The sequence below is a fragment of the Danio rerio genome, chromosome 18, assembly GCF_052040795.2.
Source record: "Danio rerio strain M-AB ecotype USA chromosome 18, GRCz13ab, whole genome shotgun sequence".
Classification (NCBI taxonomy): domain Eukaryota; kingdom Metazoa; phylum Chordata; class Actinopteri; order Cypriniformes; family Danionidae; genus Danio; species Danio rerio.
Genome location: NC_141038.1, coordinates 4,510,001 through 4,535,282, shown reverse-complemented (window position 1 = coordinate 4,535,282; position 25,282 = coordinate 4,510,001). Strand labels below are relative to the sequence as shown.

The window sequence follows — 25,282 nt, the reverse complement described above, 5'->3', positions numbered from 1 at the left end:
CCTGACAAAAGTCTTGTCGTCTATCCAAGTTTTAGGAACAGCAAATAATAATTTGACTTCTAGTTGATTATTTGGTATCAGAAGTAGCTTATATGAAAGGCAAAGGCCTCTAGATTACGCTTATTTTACCAAAATAAAATAAGATCATGTCTTGATTTTAATTATTTCATCAGGACAGTAAGGTCTGACTTTGCTTAGACAAAAGTCTTGTCACTGAACAGAAATAATGTCCAGTATAGAATATAAAGTCATGAATGAATATTGTGTGTGGCTCCATCATGAGCTTGGAGGACTGCATCCATACATCTCTGCAATGACTCCAATCACTGATTAATAAAGTCATCTGGAATGGCAAAGAAAGCGTTCCTGCAGGACTCCCAGAGTTCATCAAGACTCTTTGGATTCATCTTCAATGCCTCCTCCATCATCTTACCCCAGACATGCTCAATAATGTTCATGTCTGGTGACTGGGCTGGCCAATCCTGGAGAACCTTGAGCTTTTTGCTTTCAGGAGCTTTGATGTGGAGGCTGAAGTATGAGCAGGAGCGCTATCCTGCTGGAGAATTGTCCCTCTCCTGTGGTTTGTAATGTAATGGGCTGCACAAATGTCTTGATCCCTCAGGCTGTTGATGTTGACATCCACTCTGCAGATCTCTCGCACGCCCCCATGCTGAATGTAACCCCAAACCATGATTTTTCCTTTATCAAACTTGACTGATTTCTGTGAGAATCTTGGGTCCATGCTGGCTCAAGTAGGTCTTCTGCAGTATTTGTGATGATTGGGATGCAGATCAACAGATCGACCTTCTGCCACTTTTCCAAATGATCAACTAGAAGTCAAATTTGTCTAACTTTTCAAGGTTAAAAGTGCAATTCAAAAGCATAAATAAACAGGAAAAAATGTCAGCCATTTTAATAATAGAATAAAATATAGTAGGAATAAGTATGGTTTTTCGGTTTGCATAAATATATCTGTCAAATGGGGTGGAGAAACATGAGACTGAACTCCCGCCGTGACCTACTCACACCCGCAGCTTGTGCACGATGGACGTCCAGTGATCTCCAGCCATCAGTGCCTAGACTGCAGCTCTGCAAAAGAAGGTTGGTCAGAGAAGAAATTGTGGTTCCTAACTGAGCTTGGTTTCTCTCAAGGTGTTTTTTCCTTCGATTTTGTCAATCAGTAAAGTTTGTTCCTCACCACTGTCGCCACTGGCTTGCTTGGTTTGGGACTTGTGGAGCTTCAAATTGATGGATTTGCTCGTCAGTGTTTGGGCTTTCAGCAGTAAAAATTAAAGCACACTGAGGTGAACTTTAACACTGAAAACTGGACTGACACTGCTTCAATTTACTAGAACTTCTATGTGAAGCTGCTTTGACACAATCTACATTGTAAAAGCGCTATAGAAATAAAGATGAATCGAATTTGAAAAATTAAACCCATTACTGTGCATTTCTAAGTCATTTGAAACATTAAAACAGACATTTCACCATTATTTAATACACCTTCTGTGTATATTATTGACTTATATGTATATGAAATCCATTTAAATGGCTTATTTCTGCTGTGGTGACCCCTGATTAATGAAGGGACTAAGCCGAAAAGAAAACGAATGAATGAATTTCTTGACTATTAGGTTTTTTCATTCAAATACTTGGTTATTCCAATCCAAATATGGGTGAAATATGAACAAACCCAAAAACTGGCTTAAATTTGGTCTATTAATTTAGCTTAAAAATTAACCCAGAAATTTTTTGTCAATATTTAACTTAATCCTAGGTTGAAACAACACAGCCTTTTTAAAAGAGTCTAATAATTTAAGATTCATTCATTCATTTTTTTTGGCTTAGTCCCTTTATTCATTAAGGGTCACTACAGCGGAATGAACCACCAACTTATCCAGCATATGTTTTACACAGCAGATGCCCTTGCAGCTGCAACCCAGTACTGGGAAGCATCCATACACACTCATTCACACACACTCATACACTACATCCAATTTAATTTATCATTCCCCCTATAGCGCATGTGTTTGTACTGTGGGGCAAGCAGAGGAAACCCACGCCAACACGGGGAGAACATGCAAACTCCACACAGAAATAACCCAGCTGGGACTCAAACCAGCGACCTTCTTGCTGTGAGGTGACCACCGAGCCACCATGTCACTGTAATTTAATATTTTAGTACATATTTTAGAGTCTCTAATTAAATTTGCAACTCTTGTCAGAATAAATGCCAATTTAATTTGTTTTCATTATTTGGATGAATAACTTTACTACGTCCAAGGCGAAGATAATGAATATTAATTGCTCTTCCATCAACGTTGGCGCATTCTCGAACTGTCCAATCATCTTATCTTCTTAATATTCAAATAACCATCTGACCGTTACAAGCGCACGCGCTTTAGCCAATCAGGAAAGCACAGTGAGCGAACGTCCCGTTACGTAATTAATATTAATGAGCTAAACCCTCGTCGTAGTAGATATCGTGCAGCGGGGTTACGCTTGTCCGTTCCGCGGCGCTGTTGGACTGGATTTCACGCTTCGAGGCTGTTCTTTGGAGGCATATTCTCTCTTTTATTACTTTCTCCCCTGATCCGCAGTGTTTGTTGAGCGTCTGCCTGACTGGACCTGCTTCATCATGGCCGTCTGAATCCAGAGCCGAACGCCAGTGTGATCCCCGTTTTCTCAGTCATCCACCCCGATCGCGCTGGGAATCATTTCTTTGGGATTTTACTTCATTTGTGCCAATGTTCAAACATGCAGCCTCCGCCAAGAAAGGTAAGAAAATCGTCGTTTTGTAACAATGTGTGTATTTCTTATAAGAATGTACATTGTTATGTCGTTGCAACTTTGTGTCAAAGCCGCGGTTTGTTTTGAAACAATGTGCGGGTTTGTATTTTGCAGCGGAAACAATGCATCAGGACTTTTCTCGAGCAGTTGTGTTTTATTGTTGTTTTCAAAGCTCCGTTTGCGATGCTAAAATCCGCCTGGTTTACACTAGAGTGTGTTTTTAGCCTGATTTGCTCTCAGATAACGGTTAAACCATGCAGCTACGAGAGTCGTCTTGTGTGTTGTGTGTGTGTGTGTGTGTGTGTGTGTGTTTTCCTCTCAGATTAAACCCAGTCACCATGCTTTTGTCAAATTAACGGATCGATGCTCGTCATTATAACCTTAAAGTCTGACATTGTGTTGCAGATCTCGATTTAATGTGTGCATATGTCAAGTACGTTGATGATAAAATCATATATCCTAGGGAAAGATGTGTTCCTGTCTTTCTCTCAGAGGTGACAGCAGGGGTGTTGGGTTTCAAACTCATGTCCCACAGGCGGCTGTACGGAGGAATGTGAAATTACCACACACACAAAAACACACACACTCATCATATTCTAATCATTCCGCGCACATTTTGGTATTTTAATCCTCAAAGCATTGCATCAGAGTGTGAAATCCTTAAAGGTGACGTCTTACTTTTTTGCAATTGCTTTGTCTAGTGAAGAGCAGGAAGGCTGATAGCATGTAGCACAGGTTTCCCCCTAAATAAACCCTGCTATTTCCCTGCTATATTTGATAATATTACGTAGAGATGCATGCAATACTCGTTTTGACACACTGCTGATGCTTTTATTTCATTGATAAACATACAATATGCTATAGTGTATAGATCAGAGGTTAAATACTAGAGGATGTACAAAGATGTCATGTAGTGTCTCTTTTGCATCATATATCTGATCCCTATTTTAACACAACAGTGTCTGTCTCCAAGCCTTCCCACTATAAATGTCTGGAATTTGTGCTGTTGTGTTTTGCTCTGACGCAAATGCTGCTGCTGTGAGTGTTTCCTCCATCTCGGGGTAATAATAATAATAATGTCTCACCTGTACTCTATTAAAATAGTTGGGTTTAGAATACCCCATATATATATATATATATATATATATATATATATATATATATATATATATATATATATAGTTATTATATGTTATTATAGCTCCTTCCCTTCCCAATTATGGGTTAATTGTTATTTTTTCCATTCTGGTATTACTATAGGAGTACTACTATTAATTAATTTTATAATTATGGCTGTGTAAATAAATAAATGTCTCCGCTGGGTTCTAAAAGGTAAGGATGACTACCAAATATCCCAAATATGTGTATCTTTCCACCCAAAAAACTAGTTAGTTATTTATTTAACCCAATAGTTGAGTTAAACACATTTGGTGTTTGTTGGGTTATTTTTTAACCTTTTTAGATTATTTATTAATAACTCTCTTAGTTGAGTTCAATATTTGGTGCTTTGTTGGGTTATTTTTTTAACCTTTATTTTGTTATTTATTTAATAACACAGTACAGATGAACACAGGAGGTAGAAGCTTTTAATCCATATAATAAATTGACTAGGCGATGCAGTGGCGCAGTAGGTAGTGCTGTCGCCTCACAGCAAGAAGGTTGCTGGTTCGAGCCTCTGCGTTTCTGTGTGGAGTTTGCATGTTCTCCCTGCGTTTGCATGGGTTTCCCCCACGGTCCAAAGACATGCGGTACAGGTGAATTGGGGTGGCTAAATTGTCCGTAGTGTATGAGTGTAAGTGTGAATGAGTGTGTGCGGATGTTTCCCAGAGATAGGTTGTGGCTGAAAGGGCATCCGCTGAGTAAAAACGAGCTGGATAAGTTGGCGGTCCATTCCACTGTGGCGACCCCGGATTAATAAAGGGACTAAGGCGGGGAAAAAAAATGAATAAATAAATTGACTATGAAATGCGCGTTTGTATCATCAATAATTAAGTATGCTGGTGAAACAAAATAAAAAAAACATGACACAGAGAGGTAATTAGAGCTTAAATAAACGTTATCACGCAAAATCAACATTACGTACGCATATTAATACAGCTGTTCTGTGTCAGTTAAATCAGTTGACTGTTGAAATTAAAATTTTTAATTTAATTTAAATTTTTTGAGTTATTAAATAAATAACCAAAGGCAGCTTAAAAATAACCCAACAAATCACCAAATATTTAACCCAACTGGGGTGCGTTTCCCAAAACCATTGTTAGCCAACTAAGGTCACGAATTACATCGTTTCATACATAGCTTGTTGATTTGGCATTTCCCAAATCTGTGTTCCAACGAACATTCGTAAACTGCGTCACAAACTTGTATGCTTGCAACTACACCTCTGAAGCTGTAGTTAGAAACAGTTCCTGGCTGTGTGCTATTTCTTCTTATCCCCCCTATGCCCTATTCATTTAGAACATTCTGACATTTTTCAGTTTTAGCGATCTTCATGTTTACATTTGCGCTTCCTTCGCAGTGCACATTGAGAACATTGATGTCATTTTGAACACAGCCTCATGACGAAAGCTGTAGGTGACCCATTATTTAAAAGTGGAATTTAAGTTCCATTTCCAAAGCTTGTGAAAACAAAAAACAAAACAAACGTTAATACTTCAACCTTATAGTAGGTTATTTATTAAGTATCTGTACTGTATATGACATTATTAGTATTATGATTATTAATAAATAACCTAATAAAGGTTAAAAATAACCCAACAAAGCACCAAATATGTTTAACTCAACTATTGGGTTAAATAAATAACTCAAAGTTTTTTAGAGTACAGCTCAAAGTGTTGATGAGAGCCGGCTATCGTGGCGTGTGTGTGTTTTTGCTGCAGACTGTAACATTGTGGCCTGCTGATGGTGTTGGGAATTGAGGTAAAGTTGGTTTTATAATTGCACATTTTTAATGTTACATTTTTTACCATGGTACCTTGAATATTTGGTCTGAAATCACATGCAAGTACGACTTCAAAACAACATCAGCACCATTTAATTGACTTTACTTTGATAGTCATTGGCTGCTAATAAGATTTCTCTACTTGGAATACTTTTCTGAAATCATATTATTAAGGAGAAAGTCTGAATGTGTTAATATATAGACAACTTTATCTCAGTGTGTTGGGGTTGGACCACCGAGGAGATCTGGGTTATTTTCCATCCTCTTTGGCTTTAACCTTTAGGGAGTTGTTACAGAACCAATTATCTCCTCACCTGGCAAGTGGAGAACTTCTGTTGTAATTAACAGTTCCTCCCCAGATATTTGTCAACCTGCCCGGGCTCATTGGTCTGGTCCCATTGGGTTTTTCCTTGGCCTTTTGTGGAGCTAGTAACTCACCTTTTATAAAGTTCTGAATCTCAGGTAGTTGTAAGTGCTTTGTAGGGTTTGTTGATCTTGTGTAGGGCATTTGGTTGGCAGTTCTAAAAGGCATAGTTCATTCAATAATAAAAGTTTGCTACTGTTTTACTTACTCTTAGCCCCAGAGGCTACAGTTTCAGCTAAAATAAACATCTGGCAAATGTCAAAACGTTTGATAGCCTGATTTCTTCCAGTTTTTACATGGCAAAAAGCACTATGGCAATAAAGATTTAAATTTAATTTAAAAATAAAAGGAAATTCTGTCCTTATTTACTCACCCTCCACTTGTTCCAAACCAAACCTGTTTTTTCTCTCTTCTGTTAAACACAAATAAAAATAAAATGAGGAATATTGGAAAAAACAACCATTGACTGTGCTCATTGGTCTGGTCCCATTGGGGTTTTTTTTGTTGGCCAGTCGTGGAGCTAGTATCTCACCTTTTATTAAGTTCTGAATCTCAGGTAGTTGTAGGTGTTTTGTAGGGTTTGTTGATCATTTGTTGGGCCTTCGGTTGCCTGTTCTTTAAGGCATAGTTCATGCAATAATGACAGTTTGCTACTGTTTTACTCACTCTTAAGGCTGATTTATACTTCTGTGTCAAGCGTGCACGTATGCTACTGCGTAGCCTTCGCGTTGACGCATAGCCCTTCGCCTGATGTGAACCTATCAAAAAATTAACTACATATCGCAACGACGCATAGAGCAAGTTCTGTAATTGGTCGACTTGGTAGCGCTGACAAGTCTGGGCGGCACCGAGAGCCACGCGAGCCCGACGGAGCGATTGTTTACAAGTGTGGAGTCCCGTGAAGGAGCTCCGGATGGAAAGTTTTGTTTTGTGTTTACCTCATAGTTAAAGATGTTGCATGTCCGCCGGTTCCTGCCTTAAACTGAGCGAGTTTGAGCCACTCGTACATTCAGTAAGCGTTAAGAAAAAACAAAGCACCAGCGAAGAAACTCGACACAGAGGAACATAAACACCTCACTGCCCACTAGCGTTTTGGAAGTGTTAATGCAGACCAACAGAGAGAGTGTTGCCACGCCCGTTGCATGCGCCGTGGGCTACGCCGGTCACTTGACGCAGAAGTATACACCAGGTTGTAGCTCCTAAATTGCAATTTCAGCTAAAATAAACATCTTGGAAAATTTTGTAAAAGTTTGATAGCCTAATTTCTTCCAGTTTTTGCTAGTTTTTACATTGTAAAAAGCACTATAGAAATAAAGATGAATTTAATTGAATTGAATTTAAAAGAAAGGGAAATTCTGACATTATTTACTCACCCTCCTCTTGTTCCAAACCTGTTTTTTTTCTCTCTCTCTCTTTTTCTTTCAAAATGTTCACCACATGCGCGGATTCTGCAGACATTCACGCAGAATGCATCTCTAAGCTCTTTGTCTGCACTTGGAACGCGAAACGCAGCGCTCAGGAATGGTTTAAAACAGTTGTCATGTCGACTTGCTGCAGTAAAAGCCAAGTCCGTAATGCTTGCCCCACCTTCACGCTCTTCTTATTGGCCCACCGCTGCTCTAGCACTGAACGCGAATGATTGGTTAATATCAGCTGTCAATCACTCAGTGCCTTCTGGCTTGGGATGACCGAGAGCTACTACCGCGAAACATTGTAAAGCGCTGAGGATGAGAATGAAGATAACAGACAGATTTTGTTTTAGAAACCATGACATCTAAAGTTCTAAATAATGACACATCTTACTAGTGATCATGTGCTTAATGTTAATCCACCATCTACACTTTTCCAAGAGTGAATTAAAGACTTCCATTGGCTTCAAGTCCGCTATGTAAAGTCCTCTGAGTCTCCATTTCTGCTGCCACATTCGGATGGTAGGTCAGAATTGAGCATTGTGTCAACGCCACAACCTACCTTAGTATTGTTGCTGACCATGTCCATCCCTTTTATGACCACAGTATACATCTTCTGATGGCTTCATCTAGCAGGATAACACACCATGTCATAAAGCGCGAATCATCTCAGACTGGTTTCTTGAACACGACACTGAATTGACTGTACTCAAATGGCCTCCACAGTCACCAGAAGTCAATCCAATAGAGCTCCTTTGGGATGTGGTGAAACAGGAGATTCACATCATAGATGTGCTGCCAACAAATCTGCATCAACTGCGTGATGCCATCATGTCAATATGAAGCAAAATCTCTGAGGATTATTTCCAGTACCTTTGTTGAATCTATGCCACAAAGGATTAAAGCAGTTCTGAAGGCAAAAAGGGGTCCAGCCCAGTACTAGTAAGGTGTACCTAATAAAGTGGCCGGTGCGTGTACATATTCATTATCAAACTAAATCCAACGAGTGGTCATGACAGAAATTATGTCATTATTTACTCTCCGTCCACTTGTTCAAAACCTATGAGTTTCTTTATTCTCTTGAACACAAAGGAAAATATACTGAAGAATTACGTGGGAAAAAACAACCATTTACCTCCATTGTGTTTAGTTTTATTTTATTTTTTTAAAATATTTTCTCTACTATGTATTTCAGTGGATGCTGCTTTAAAGTACTCTTCAAAATGTCTTGTTTTGTGAGTAAAAAGAAATTCATAAAACTTTAAAACCAATTAAGGTTATAGGTAAACTATGATGGTATTGTTATATTTTATGTGTAAACTAGCCGTTTGCCCATCTGAATGACAATATAATTACAATGGAATATATGTTTAGGCGGTATGCATGGGCCACCACATAAGAGCATTTCATTTAGGTACAACTATTGTTATCAATGCCGTATTTCCTGTAATCAAGAAGATTACTTTATAGATTTCCGGACAGTCGCACCGGCATAGTCATTCCAGCACAAAGTCATTTATTGATTTAATCTATATTGATTCATAATTGAAGTATTCGATATCATTCCACCCTTTTATATACTTGAGGATGTGAGCTGTTAAAGGTTATAAATGAAGCTGTAACCTTTTACTGCTGACCTCAAAACATTATGCTTGCAGCTTCCTGTAGACAAACCTGCCCATTTCATTTTACTCAGTTGAAGTCAGAAATATTCGCCCCCTGTATGTTTTCCCGCCAATTTCTGTTTAACAGAGAGCATATTTTTTCAACACATTTCTAAACATAATAGTTTTAATAACTCATTACTAATAACTAATTTCTTTTATCCTTGCCATGATGAGAGCTCATAATATTTTACTATATATTCTTCAAGATACAAGTATTCAAATAAAGTAACATTTAAAGGCTTAACTAGGTTAATTAGGTTAAAGTTAGGGTAATAAGGCAAGTTATTGTATATCAGTGATTTGTTCTGTAAACAATTGAAAAAGCAAATATTGCTTAAAGGGGCTAATAATATTGACCTTAAAATGTTATTTAAAGAGTTAAAAACTGTTTATATTCTAGTCGTAATAAAACAAAAAAGACTTTCTCCAGAGGAAAAATATTATTAGACATACTGTGAAAATCTCCTTGCTCTGTTAAACACCATTTGGAAAAATATTTTTAAAAAATCTGAAACAAAAGTATAGAAGCTGTCATCCATGAAGTACCTTTTTAATATACTGCCTCTGGTACACAGGGTCAGTGACCGTGTCACACAGCAATAATTTTTAGGGCTATTTTTTTTGCCATTTTTAGCCAATAATTTCCAGCGGCCAAAAAATCAGTGCATCCCCAATTTAATCAGTCATTTTTCCCCTTTAATTTTCCACAATTTATTTTTGGCACTAAGATGAAACACTAAAGCATTGCTTAATTAACAAACAGCAACTACATGTGTCTAAACAAAGCATTCAAAGGCTTTTACGTTCTTTAACTGTGATTTTACTAATATTTCATAAAAGCGTGACAGGTTTGATGTGATGGTTTTAACAAAGAACCCAAAGAAAGACCAAACATAATCACAAAGTATGCTACTGTTTTGGCTTGTTTCCACTGTTTGGTACAGTACGGTACGGTTCGGGTCGGTACGGGTCACCTTTATCAGGCTTGCATTTCCACTACAAAGGGTACCCTTTTGGTGGGCGTGGTGTATGACGGTTTCAGTCGACGTCATTTTCGCTCGAGAAGATGTCTACAGTAAAGCTATACAGGTCATTTAGATATCATATGAGAAGCACTTCTCACAAAACAGATGCTTTACACACATAAATACTTCTGTATAAATGTTCATTACTAACTTTTCTATGAACATGAGTTGATTATAACTGCAGATTAATGACAATGCAAAAAAGACTACTGTAACGTCTAATTATATAAAATAAATGAACATATGAACACATACAGACCCCTTATAGTCTCTGATATGTTACCAACTACTGTAAAACTACACACAGCAGACATTTAGTCCTTTTTTGGGTTCAAAAACACACACAATATAGCCCAAAGTCAGTGTAAACCTTTCATCTGTGTCTGTAATCTTCAGCAGCACATGTAGCCTCTGTTGGAGAGTAACTCCATCATTCGTAATAGTTTGTAATATATTAGTCCAAAATCTGATAATAATAGTTAAACATGGCCGTTTGCTAAAAAAATAATGTGCTCCTTTTTTCCGGCTTCTCCTTTGTTTTTTCTCGCTTCACTCTCATGTTGGTCAGTGTCTGACAGGATCAGGTTTCAAAAGCACGTCAATAATCAAGTGCACGTTATTATCATCAGCTCAAGAAGTTTGTTATTTCAGATATAGACATACGGCGAATGCAAGCAAGAAAGCGGAACCGCTCGCACTTCAGACTGGCTCGTGAAAATCTACAAGGCACAGGGTAAATCTGCTCTTCTTCTTGGCATTGTGGCTGTTCATCAAGACGACGACAAGATTTGTTTGAGCCCGGGTCGACCATGGCTCTTTAATATATATGCTGTAATCTCTCGGCTGTGTATTTTAAACATGGCGGCTCTTTTGTTTTAATTTTGGTTTGTTGTGTAAGTGAATGATGTATCTCTGTAAACCAATAGCGTTCAGTCTAGCTCCGCCTTTTGGTACACTTTCTTGTGTTTGGTACCCTTTCGAAAGGGTGCCAAAAAAGGGGTACGGTGCGATTTTGGTTCGTTACACCTTTTGACTGTAGAAACGGCCTGAAAAGTGTACCAAACCGAATCGTACTGCTCAGTGGAAATGGGCCATTTATTTAAAACCTTTTTAACACTGCTGCTATTTGTTTAAATGAAGTTGTCAGATTAGAAAAACAACTACAGTATCTTAAATAAAATTAATTTATGTATAAAACCTTAAAGCTTTAATAAACCAAACACACTGTAAACATTTTTACATCAGTTACCACGGTAACTGACTCTGAGTTAAAGTTACTTCTCTTTCAGAAACAGGCTTGACTTGCCCTGCTTTCTCCAGTTTGATAAACCTGCCATTTTGATACGGAAAACCCAGAGTTTCTCTCATTTTAGGGTTAAAATACTCTGAGTTTACACTTAACCTTCTTTCTGAAACGGGCCCAGTGGCTGTGTTTGCATGGACATCAGTAATCGAATTATTTGCCAAATTATTAATTTGTCAAGTTTAACAGCAGTTTGACACTTTCACTTAAATTTAGGAACATGCATGCCCCCCATGACTAACGCCATATTGGATGCAAGAAACTGCTGGAAGAGTGTAGTTTGAATGTAATGTTTGATACTGCATGCTGTATGAGAATCGGAAATCTGCAGACGTTTTTCGCTATTTCTGCTGAGAATTTTGGTTAAAATCTGCGGCATTATTTTGGGAGTATCATAACTAAAACCTTAATTAGTGAAATAAAAAGTAATACCTTTTTAACTTTTATTTAATGTTAAATAAATTGCAAATCTAATTAGATTCACTTTATTTGGTTAACAAAGCAAGTTTGTCATATAATATCTCTACTAAAAGACAGAAAATATTACTTTACAAACTGCATTGTACATAAATCAGATGAACATTATTACTGTAATTAATAAAAAAAAACTGTATTTAGATTTACACACATTTACTCAATTAAATAAACAGAATTAATAATGGGCTAAAAATCTGCAGAATTCTGCGGAAAATCTGTGGAATTCTGCGCGCGCAGATTCCGTGTGGGCCTACTGATGACCCGTGACTCCAAACAATTCTTCTTCCACTTGTTTTGATTACGGTTGGCAACACAACATGGCGTCTCTCTGCCATCTGAAGATTGTAGCAGGTAAAAACAGTCTTAAGGCCTGTGCACACCGAGACGTTTTTTGCTCGACGTTTAACTCCTCGCGACTAAATAACGGGCGTTAATGTGATTGTGCTCACCAACGCGTTAAACGGCAGGTGCAAAAGCGAGCTGGAGCTGCTGCTTGAACCATCCATGCTTGTTCGAGTCACCAGTAACTTTAACAACAAGCGTCTGAACTTCCTCTCCTCCTCTTCTTCTGTGTTATAAGCATGTGTCAGAAGCTTAAAGTTGTGTAGCGCCATCTATTGTCAAAAGAGTGATTTTGCATACTCTTCAGCTTGACGCCAATGAAAAGCACTTGGGTTTGAATACTGAAAAACGTCTCGTAAAACGCTGACGAAAAACGCAAACGAAAAGCGTCCTGGTGTGTAGGAGCCTTTAGAAGTTATTATGCATATTAATGAAGTGCGCCTCATACACAATAGAGCGCGCTGATTGGCGGTCTGGAAAAACTTGGAAGTCTTTCTCATTCGTCTAAATCGTCTAAAACAATACCACGGTTTGACGGTTTCGCGGTATACGGTATTAAATAGTAATTCTCATAGCAAAGACCCTGAAAAGAATAAGAACACGTTTTCTGACTGAACAAAGGTTTTTCTATGGGGAAAAAAATGCATTTATTTACTGACAATGTATTTGCCCAAAAGGTCTGGGAAAGAACTAAACAGAAAAAAAGTGTTACAAAATAATAGAACAGTGAAGCAAATTTGACTTTTTCCAAATAATATATTTTCAGTTACTATAAACAACACCACTTACAATGAACAAATAAAAAAATAAGAAAATAAGAAATAATGTGTCAAAGTCCAAATAAAGTCCAAATAAACATGGTGCAAATCCTCAGTAAAAAATAGATATAAATATTTACTATACTATAAATAGTTACATAACGAAACTAGATTCAATATGGAACATCCTTAGGTTTTATGTGCCAGCATGGATATGGTTGTCTGTGGATATGGATTTGGATATGGTTGTCTGCAATGCAGACAAACAGCTGCACCTTCATTTGCGTCTTTTGAAAACAGCAAGAGCAGCAGTTTGTCTTTGCTGTGTCACTGTTTTGTCATGTTTCTGTGCTGCTGTGCATGCAAAAGTACTTAGTATGAGAATTATTTCATGCAAAACTTTTTTTTTTTTGCATTTTATTTAGCCGCGCATAAATGTATGCCTATCTCTCATTCCGTGTTGTTCAAAACGCTCGTTGTTGGTCCACAAACAAAAGCGAAACCTATGCTTATTGGTTGTGATATAGCGAGTTTGAACCAATCTGGGCATGGAGGAGGGACAATGCATCAATGTATCATGTCTGGTTTGTCCGGAGACACAGTGACGAGCGTTTCTTTGTCAAATCAGCGTTGTCAAATTTTGATGACGTAACCGCACTGATTCCGGAGCCTCTGAAAGTCCGCGAATGTTATGTGATACAGCACTGGAAAGCTGACATTCACTTCTTTATGCCAATCTTTGAATTGTATGAATCGGATCAGCGGATCAAAAGTTATTAAACATTTAAGAGCAATACTTATTTTTAGCCGCGGGCGGCTGTCTCGGTCTTTAAGGGTTAAAACCGTTGATATGCAATTGTTCATGGTATGATAATCGTGCACGTTCAAATCGTGGTAGACCGTCATACCGGTATATTGTTACAACCCTAGTCTACATGCTGGAATATACATGAAGATCCAATCGCTGTGACGCAGCTTCAAAAATTCTTTTCAAAGCGGAAGAACGAATTTGCTTGAAATAACGCAAAAACAACTAATTTTCACTTTTTAGGGAAATAGATGTGTCCTAATAGTGTTTTTAGCAGCGTGGGACACATATGACTGTCAACAGCTCAAAACGTGTTTAGATGTTTCGTGACCCTTTAAAGTGTTTGCGTTGTAAGTATTTGCAACAGGTTTGCTGTCAAACCGATGAAGTTCTTTTCTTAATTTGCTGGTTTTTACTTGTAAATGCATGTGTTTTCTTAAATTGCAGCACATTAAGCTCTCTAGGAGGCCGTATAAAAAGTTTTATAACCCTAAAAATGGCACACCTCAGTTTTATTTACTCTCAGTGGATCGACGCACTGACCATGAAAATGTTCCACTTGAAGAGTTTGAGTGCAGGAATTTTGTTGTTTGGGAAGATTCATCGTTGTTCCGCATCCAGCAGACTGGAGCTGGAAGAGCCCATAATGAGCTCATGCGGGACATGTGTGTGTGTGTGTGCAGTTGGCATGTACCTTCCTTTCTCTGGCCTCTAATGATTTGGTCTGTTCTTCAGGTAAAAGTGACACAGGAACTGAAGAACACACATGTGGAGCAGCTCGGCCGCCTGCACCTCAAACACCAGACAGAATGTGATTTATTAGAAGATATGAGGTAAGTCAATATGCTATTTCTTTTCTAATACTGCCTTCCACCTAGCTGTTTGTCAGTGTTAAAAAATTAATGTCTCCGATAAGGAAGCGATTCTGAGCTGAGTTTTATTTCTGGGGTAAATTGTGGCGTAATTCTTGACCTTGGTTTTCATTGGTTGTCCACTTGCTTTGTTTTCAGTGCTTTTAATTGATCTTCGGTTTAACTAGAATGATTTGAGAAAATGCTTTATTTCAGAATAGTGTCTGTGCTTAACTTCTTGTCCTGCTGTTGCCATCTTTTAAATTGCATTGTGTTCAAAATGACCCAACTGTATTGCGAAAATGCTTCTTTTTTTTTTTTTTTTACCTTTGTTTCTAGTTGAAATGTCTAAAAATTTGTAAATCAATTTTCATGACAAGTAAAAAAAAAAATGGTCTTGTTTTCAGAAATAATGAGTGAAAATTAAAGGTGCAGTAGGTGATTGTCTTCAGAAACATTTGTTGTTGTGCTGGTTGAAAGTCTCTTCACAGTCTAATAGTAATGATTAAAGTAAATGATCTAAATGTGTTTATATGTATTTTTATATTTTGGGCAATGCATAAAACGAAAAAATGTTCATCCAATTAAATAGAGTTGGGCCGACATCTCTCATAATTCCGATAAGCTGCTCAAACTGTCTGTCAGCAAATGCAGATTTGAACAACTGCGCAGCCTTTTGTACGCAGCTCCGCTGATTGCGTTTTGTGCATGGACGTGCTGTGCGTTCACGAGAGAGACAGAGAGAGAGTGCGCGTGCATGATCGGTAAAAACCTGCTGAATCAAAGCTTTTTAAAAACCTGAATCAATATTGGAGTTACCTTTTGCACGCTGGGGAAAGGATGACACAATGTCTGAAGAAGGATTTCTCTTAGACAGGTAATGTTCTGTTTTAAAACTGCTTTAGCTTCACACAAAGCTGATGTAACGTTAGATGTTGTTGTTACAAACGGGTTATATCTTCTATTTTAAATCGAAATCGATCAAAATTTATGCTCAACTTCGATTATCGAATCAAAAAATAGAATCGTCGATGCTGCCACGCCCCCATGTCACGTCAGCTTGGCTTGCCAAGTGGGAAAAAAACAGGCTTGTTGAAGTGCTTGTTAAACTGCAGACGCAGGAGACCCGTCGACAGAGCTTAAACCCTCTCCTCTTTCAATGAAGTCGCCGGTGTGTAAGCATTTTGGATTTCCAGTGAGTTATGTTGACAACGTTCGTGTTGTCGACAAAAAAAAACACAGTTTGCAAGCTCTGCTATGTACGTATTAGGTTTCGTCCGATAGACAACACCGGCATCGCGATCCTCCGCCCGCCCCCGTTGCAAATCCGCTCGTGAAAAATACACACTCAGGCCCTGTTTACACCGTCTTTGTTTTTAAATGGCATTTTAGAACGACAACGATTTGACATCCACAGTGGCGTGTAGCATTTCTGAGCAGCCCTCCTTCCTCTCTACCTCTGAAAATGCACATCACGTGACAACACAGACACAGACGCACACACACAGCCATGGGCTCGAGACAGCGGGTCCAGGCAGTCAGAGGACTGCTTCAATCTTTCACTCACTTGTACTTTGTCATTTTAGCGAACACCTCAGATACTGTTGGCTGGTTCCTGTTGGTTGTGCGTCTTTTTTACCGACGCCATTATAACGACACAGATCACTGCCTATTCATGAGTCCCGCAGAAAAAAAGTGATTGACAGGTGGTAATTATGTGTGTATCTTGCCTTTATTCATTTACTGTATGATTTGTTTATGGGTAAAACAAACACCATGCAGGTCAGGTAGTTTAAACGGTAGGCTACAAATAATTAATTAGTCATTAATTAATTAATTATTCATAATCGAAAATCGAATCAAATCGTGCCTTTAGAATCGAAAATGTAATCGAATCGAGGATTTGGAGGATCGTGACACCCTTAATGTCTTCACAGAAGTGTTGCTCTTCCGATGAAAGATTGATAAGACTATTTTCAGTTTCATAAGGTCCTTTGCAGCATCGATAATGTAGATTTTAATTAGTAAATACACAAAACACAAGTAAATACTGCTATTCTAACTCCTGGTTTTATTGGATTTTTTGTTTTTGCTCTCATATTCTATAATTTGTTTCTGTTTAGTACAGCATATTATTTACAGTAAATAACTGAACTATTCTGCCTCGTATGTTTCATTGACAGTTTTATTGATCACTAAGATATGATTGACTTGGATTTAAGTTGCTTCGATTTAAAAATAAAAATTGCAAAAATAGCATGGATGTAGCTAAGTTACTTTTGCAAAGTAGATTTTAGCTCAGCTTGTTACATTTCCCAGAGGGTATCTGTTCGTGTAGTTAAGCTACATTTTAAGCAGAGTAGCTAATAGTTTAGCTCACTACATTTGTCAGGTAGCTTGCTCAATGCTCCAGGAAAGAAACATATAAGGCTTTTAAAACAAGTTAATGATGACAGAGTTTTCAGTTTTGTGTGAACTATCCCTTTAAGAGAGCATAACTGGAATACTGGAAAACGCTGATCCATGAAAGTAGATGAAAGAATCCAGCTGCAAAAAAAAAAGAGCAAGTTCTCCTTGTTTTTGAAGAGCGGGATGTGACGAAGGTATTTCCTTTGGACTTCCTGCTCGTGGGCCGGTCGTTCCCACAGCTGGAAGTCATAACTGAGCTGCCCTTCTCTTTTTTTTTTCTCTCCTTGTTTTCTCTTTAAAGGGATTTGAGGGCTGTTTGAGAACAGGGGGAGGGAGTCGTGTTAAAACCACTGCATTTGGACATGGAATTTATGTGCGTCTTATTGCGTGTATGTGTTTGTACATGCTTACGGGTGTTTAAGGAGACATTCGACAGTGGCACACCCTCACAGGGGAGCTGAGGACCGAAATTGCACTGCAATCATAATCTGCTGCAGAGGCTATTTTGGTGGTGGTGGTGGTGGTGTGTGTGTGTCTGTGTGTGTCTGTGTGTGTCTGTGTGTGTCTGTGTGTGTCTGTGTGTGTGTGTCTGTGTGTTTGTTTGTGTGTGTTTGTTTGTGTTTGTTTGTGTGACAGTGTGAAAAGAAGTTTGTGTCCAAAAGTGAGAGAGAGGATGAGGATGGGCTTAAGCACATATTTCTGCAAGCGATTAGTTGATGGATTGTCTGAAAAATAGTCTGCTTTAAAGGTGAATTGTGCACTTATGAGGCTTAGAAATGATCAAAAATAGTGCCTTTTTAAAAGCAGGTTACTAATCATTCCCTCTTTTTTAATTATTGTTAATTTTAATTGCAAATGTCACTTTTTAATAAGCTCAAAACACTTTCATATCATTAAAAATTAATTAAAGGGCACCTATTTTACCCATCTTTCCAGATTTAAGATGCGTCTTTTGTGTCTCCAGAATGTGTCTGTAAAGTTTCAGCTCAAAAAACCCATCAGATTATTTATTATAGCTTTCAGAATGTTGGAATTTTCTGCTCTGAACACATTGGAGCTGTTTTGGTTGCCTGTGCCTTTAATGCAAATGAGCTAGTTGCCCCGCCCACCGCTCCCACATGCCTGCCAGAGTGTGTCTTAGGCTGTTTCTCAATATGCGTTCTTGTCTGTACTGCGTTCCTGTGTCTTTGTGAAACATCATCCTCCGTCGCTCGCGTACTGTTCCAATTTAAAGTTCACATCTTGCCAAGTACTGATAAAATTCCCGGATGTGTACTTGCTCTGCCTCTTTGGTGTTGAATTAGTGATTTTACTGTCTGTATTACAAACACGCACTGTTTTAAAAGCGTTTTAAACTTGTAAAACTCATTCTTGTTCGCATTTGATGATTATTGATGATCACAGAGCGCTGAACAGATCTTTTAATCCCAGTTGCTTTGCGCACGTCCTGTCTTGTTGATATGTTTAAACGCGTTACTACGGAGACATGTTAATATGCTGCTGTCAATCAATTCGGTGGGTTGGGAAAACCGCACTCTTACGTCACATTGCGGTCGGCGTCAAAGTGAGAGGGATTTGGATCCTATTTTAACGTCAAGAAATAAAAAAAAAGAGACTTATTGTGTTTATATCACGTAAATATGACTGTAGAAACACTATAGCTACACACAGTTCTGTCCAAACAAAAGAGGATTTTACATCATAGGTGACCTTTAAGGTAAACTGCACCTTTATTTTAACATTATTTGTTATACAAGCTCGGATAGTTCACCCAAAAATAAAAATTCTGTCATCATCTACTCTCCTTTTCCTTGTTTCAAGTCTACTTGAACACAACGGAAGATATTTTGAAGAGTGCTGAAAACCTGTGTTCCTACATGGATGTCACTGGTTACATGTTTTCAGCATTCTTCAAAATATCTAACTTTGTGTTCAAGAGAAGAAACAAACTCATAACGGAAACACACGAGGGAGAGTAAATGGTGAGTAAATTTTAATTTTTAGGATGAACTATCCCTTTAAGAGAAATGACCAACTCTATCGCATGTAAATATCTGTCATCCTGCCAGAGACTAGCTTTGCATCTTTACACAGAACCGCTAGCAGCACACTTTAATAGCTTTACGCCTCATAGCCAAAGACCTTCAGCTGGTATTTCTGCTGTCCTCGACTGTAGCCATAAAAGAAGACAAAAATAGTCAAATATGAAAGTCAGTCATGTCGCGAGTCAGCTTATGCCATCTGTAATCCTGGAAGAATGTGCAGTTATGCTTTGTGTCCCATCAGCGGCCTTAAACATGCCATGTTCACAGTTCTTGCTTGTAGTTATTTTCGATGTGAAAATTCTCTTTCTAAAATGCAGGAACAATTGTAGAAAGTGATGATGATAATATGTGTTTCAGCTTTGGCTAGCCGTTGTTGTGAACTTTTTGGTTAAACTGTTAAAGGTGGAAGGAATGACAAGAACATTGTAAGAGGTGCAGAAACTAGACCCTTCATTCATTTTCCTTCAGCTTAGTGTCTGATTTATCAGGGTTGTTGCTAGAGCGGGTACGTTTGCGGCCGGAAGTTAACGAGAAATATTTCTATTTTTTATTAAATTTCTCATTTGCTTTATTTTATTAACGTCTACCCCCACCCCAACCCTAAACCCAACCATCACAGTAATGTAAAAACAGTTGTTGTACCGAGTATTAGTCATATTATCTATTAAGTAACCCAATAAAATTTATTTTTGAACGCCTACCCCCTCCCCAACCCTAAACCCTACCCTCACAGTACTGCAAAAATATAAATTATTGTTATACAGTGTCATAAAAAAATGCTGCTTTATTAATGTGCATAGCGCACTTCCGGCCGGCCGCATATCCGATATAGACTTTACCATATATCTGAGGTCGCCACAGTGGAATGAACCGCCAACTATTCCAGCATATGTTTTATGCAGCAGATGCCCTTCTAGCTGCAACCCAGTGTTGGAAAATACCCATACACACATGTATGCATGTTCAGTGAAGTGTGTTTGTGTATTGCTTGTGCTTATTACTTACACCTATACTTATCTATGCATGAACCGTACATGCTCACCAGAAAAGCAGAGTCTGCTCAAATAATGTGTCGACAGGTCATTTATGTAGCATACTTGTTTCTGCTGCTTGTAAAAGCACCACTGTGCTACACTAACAGGCTGTTGTTTGTTTTTGTACAAAAGTCTTAGAAAAACAAGTGTTACAAAAATACTTTGTATTATTTAATAAGATAATAAATAACTATTAAAAAGCATTTTCTGAAAGTGCATCCAAAATATTTCTTTGATCTTTAAGCAAAAAAAAACCAACAACTCCAATGTTACGGTAAACTATAAATATTTTACATCCATATATATTAGCTTCCGCTCTTTGCATCCTATGATAGATCTTCTCTCTTTCTTTCTCTTCTCTGTTCTTTGTGTCTGACTCTTGCTGACAAACATACAGGAAAACATTCCCAAGGTGGTCTAGCGGGATGAATCAATGTCTCGGCCGGGAGTCAAAGAGCTCCATTGATTGAGCTTCTCTTCTGGGTTTGATCTTCCTGTTTACCTGCTGGCCCACTAATGCTCCGAGTAGAGCTGCGCGATTCTGGCTAAAATGAGAATCGCGATTTTTTTTTTTTTTTTGCTTAAAATAAAGATCACGATTTTCTCACGATTCTGTAGATGTAAAATAAAGGTATGGGAAAAACAAACATATGGCACAACCTTGATAATAATATTATGTGTAGGTCTACTGGTTTCTATAAATAGTTCTATTCTATATTAATCTATTCTTATAATAATTTTGATGTTGAATTATTATGTTTGAGATATATGCTTGCAATCTGTCATATTAGACAATTTAATTCACTGGTAAAATCAGACGTTTGCCATTATTAGATTATATTCAACATTATATAGGCTAGAGTAGTTATACTGACATTGTAAACATTTATTTTCATGCACAACTGTGGGTTCGCTATGAAAGAAAAAACATATCAAATGCTTGTCGTAATCATAACTCTAAAATGCGATATGATCATTTTAATGAAGTGCACACTTTTGGTTTCATTTTGACTGCTAAGCGCTTGTTCATACTTTGCACGCGGCTCCCAAACGATCTGTGAAGAGCAACAGAACTGAATATTATTTACAACTGTATTACCTGTAACTCGCAACATATGCAGGTTCTGTTCACTAAAGTAGACGCGCGCGCGCCCGCCCGCCCTCTCTGTGGTAACCCGCTTGTAAAGTGTGACGTCACGCGAAGCGGCTTCCGGGTCCAAGCGCTCTATTCAACTGAATGGAGAGACTCATGAAATGGTAATAATAAACGTTTACAAAGCAATTTAAGGCTTTCGAAAATCACAATCGCAATATATATGTCAATGCCTAATATCCGATGGCCAGAAAGTAATTATTTTTTTATAAATTGTTAAAATTTTGTTATTTGTTTTGCAGCAAGCCCAGAGATTGTTGTGTAGACTATGATTTTATATAAAATTACCATTAATGTGTAATAGGAATAAAACGTGATCATAAACGAATGATTTCTCCACTCAAATGAATGGCGGCTTGGACCCGGAAACAGTATTACATACGTCACAAACACGTCACCACTTAACAAGCGGACAGCTCATGGTCAGCAGCTCACGTCACGTGTGATTTCCCGATCACGAAAACATCATTACATTAAAATAAAAATGACATTTTTAGGTGAATTATACCTTATAAATACAGTATGTGACTCATTCAACATCATTTAGAAGTGTCAATGTCACTGAGCAACGTGTGTGAAACAATGAAAAGACTCGTGCAGCCGCCTTTTCTTCTCTCCTGATTTTGAAAATATGATTGACAGAATCGTAGAAATGCTGGACTAAGATCGTCTAGGGGATCTTTTAACGATTAATTGTGCAGCTCTAGCTCCGAGCGTAATCTCTCAGATGTGAGGAGAGCCATACAGTCACACTTATTATTTTTATGCAACAGTCAAGTTGAATGTTAATTTGCTTTGCGAAGAAAAGGAAATAATTTCATATTTGGCTCGCTGATTTATGTAAAATGGTCAATATAGATCTGACTAATCATCCTTCTAATCACCCTAACATTTTTTGTTTAGAAAAGACCATTCTAAGATCAAAATAAAATCAATTGTTCACGTTGTAAAAGTATACAAATTTGAAATATTTATCGGCTAATGCAGTGGTTCTCAAAGTGGGGGTCGGGACCCCCCCAAGGGGTCACGGGACAATGAAGGGGGGTCGCCTGGTGATTTCCAAAAATCTATTTATTTATATTAAACCATAAGAATTACCATACTTTATCAATAAACTACTGAAAAGAAAAATTGTTGTTTATAGTGAATATATATTATATAGTTACTACAGTAGCTTATAGTTACTAGTTCTATTGGATTGCGACCCCTGGGGTAATTACATAATTTTAAAGACACACCAATGGTGTCAGATGCAGCAGATTGATTTTATAACATCAGGTTAAACTTTCTGGCACATCTACAGCTCTGATTTACATTAAAAAAAGATTAAACTAAGAATAAACTTGGGTCTTTTGGTGTGTGTGCGCTATCGCATGCAAGGTTTCTGTATAAATAACCACCTCAGAGGATATTTGGGGTCGCGAGTCACTAGCATTGTCATTTTGGGGGTCGCAAGCTAATAAGTTTGGGAACCCCTGGGCTAATGTATCAGTTATCGGTCTCCAAAAGGGTTATGTTATCTGTCAAAAATATCCATATCGGTGCATCCCTAATTTTTATCCTAGGTTATCATACTGTCAAAATCATATACTGGCCCATGCCTACTCGCACCAGCTCCCATATGCTTAGGAATGAGTTGATGGTGTATTTTGGGAGATGAGCTGCTGACTGTTCCAGACAGGAACGCTGGAGTCAGACGTGAAGGGCTCTGCTGCGCTCGCTGTCTTGTCATTTCTGCTGTCGATCTGCTGTTTGCTGACGTGAGCACTTGGCTGAAGATCATCATCCAATAGATCTGTGTTAGTGCTTTGAGGAAACATTTACTGTTCATTGCTTTGAGTGTTGCACGTTTTTTTGAAAATTAATTAATTTAATTAATTATGATTTTTCTTTTTATTTGTAATGCTATTTGAAAGAGCTCCAGGTTTGCTGTGGTATTTGAAAACAAAAATATATATTATCTATATTTATTCTATTTATTTAACGCCAAACACTACTACTAATAACAGTAATTATTGTTATTATAGTAATAATACTAATACATTATTTTGTTAGGAAGGTAAGCACAAAACTGAATATTCACAAAATGCTGTATAATTTTGTTAAATTAAATATTGGGCATCACAGTGGCGCAGTGGGTAGCACGATTACCTCACAGCAAGAAGGTTGCTGGTTTGAGTGTGAATGAGTGTGTATGGGTGTTTCCCAGTGTTGGGTTGCAGCTGGAATCGCATCTGCTGCGTAAAACATATGCTGGGTAAGTTGGCAGTTCATTCCGCTGTGATTAATAAAAGGACTAAGCTGAAAAGAAAAATGAATAATTAAATATAAGAAATTACAATTTTATGTTTGTTTGTTTGTTTTATAGTTTACAATAAACTAATGTAAAAATTATATTAAAAATAACTAAATATCAATAACCACCAAAATACAATGTTTTTAGTTGTGCAAATATATTCGTCTGAACATTATTGAGCATGTCTGGGGTAAGATTAAGGAGGCATTAAAGATGAATCCAAAGAATCTTGATGAACTCTGGGAGTCCTGCAGGAACACTTTCTTTGCCATTCCAGATGACTTTATTAATCAGTGATTTGAGTCAGTGCAGAGATGTATGGATGCAGTCCTCCAAGCTCATGATGGAGGCAGACACAATATGCAATCTGTTTCCACTGCAGCATGACTTTATATTCTATACTGGACATTATTTCTGTTCAGTGACAAGACTTTTGTCTAAGCAAAGTCAGAGCTTACTGTCCTAATGAAATCTTTAAAGATCAAGGCATGATTATATTTTATTGTGGTAAAATTAGCCTAATCTAGAGGCCTTTGCCTTTCATATAAGCCACTTCTGATACCAAATGATCAACTAAAAGTCAAGTTATTATTTGTTGTACCTAAAACTTGGATAGGCGACAAGACTTTTGTCAGGTAGTGTATGATATATATTTCTCATATATATTTATACCTATATAATAATAATAATACAGGGCTTAAAATTAACCTTTTTTTCTTGGTAGCACCGGTGCTCCTAACTTAAAAAATTTAGGTGCATCAGCCAAAATTTAGTCGCACCCACCAATTATAAGCACCGTTACTACAAGTTTTATACAAACATATTTATTTTATTTGAAATCAACACTAATCAAACTAACAAGCAAAAAAATATATATATATGCAAGCGTGAGGAAAATATGTCTCAACGAAATCTGGTTTCACAAGAAAATATGTTTTTATAACATAACTGAGTGACCAAAAGGTACACGGAGCGCTCACCGGCCCTGCACGCACTGCTTGACATGAATGATTCTATTAACGGTATAACTGTGCTGTTCTCACGGGTGCTGTCTGATATTGCACTGATGCTTTTGACATATACTGTACCTTATTATATGCATACGCCATGTTAATAGCCATACGGGTCTTCATGAGTAGCGATATTAGTTTACTCAGTGCAAGCCCGTTTGCGATGGTTTACATGGTGTTACATTTGACATATAGCTGCCCCTTGCACGGCGGACAGCATCTGGCGATTATATGAAGGATTAAACTGAAGCTCTCGTGCTAGATGTGGCAAACAGTTACCTGAAAATTCCCTCCCACAGACTTTTCATAGACTTGAAGCCAACGGAAGTCTTTTATCCACTCTTGGAAAAGTGTAGATGGTGGATAAACGTTCAGCACATGATCACTAGTAAGATGTGTCATTATTTGTAACTTTAGATGCCATGGTTTCTAAAGCAAAATCTGTCAGTGTTTTCTTCATTCTCATGCTCAGCGCTTTACAATTTTTTTTCTTCTGTTGACTACAGCTGCTTTTGCCCTCTCAAATGCAGAGCAGATGAGAGATCATGAAAACACTGCATCCTGAGCTGCTCGTGTGCAGTGAAACTTGAGCACGCAGCT

The 25,282-nt window shown here is 37.8% G+C and overlaps 1 protein-coding gene across 17 annotated transcripts in view; it reads left to right on the top strand.

Annotated features, from left to right (window-relative positions):
- Positions 1 to 2,598: 2,598 nt before the first annotated feature.
- Positions 2,599 to 25,282, top strand: part of fchsd2 (FCH and double SH3 domains 2) — a 185,442-nt gene continuing 162,758 nt past the window's right edge. For all 17 annotated transcript variants that reach the window (XR_015514578.1, XR_015514575.1, XR_015514579.1 and 14 more), the window contains exons 1-2: positions 2,599 to 2,778; positions 14,620 to 14,717. Coding sequence is in view for 4 of the 17 variants with exons in the window: in XM_087292845.1 (XP_087148971.1) it covers positions 2,758 to 2,778; positions 14,620 to 14,717 (119 nt within the window). In the remaining 13 variants the exon portion in view is untranslated. The remainder of the gene's footprint in view (positions 2,779 to 14,619; positions 14,718 to 25,282) is intronic.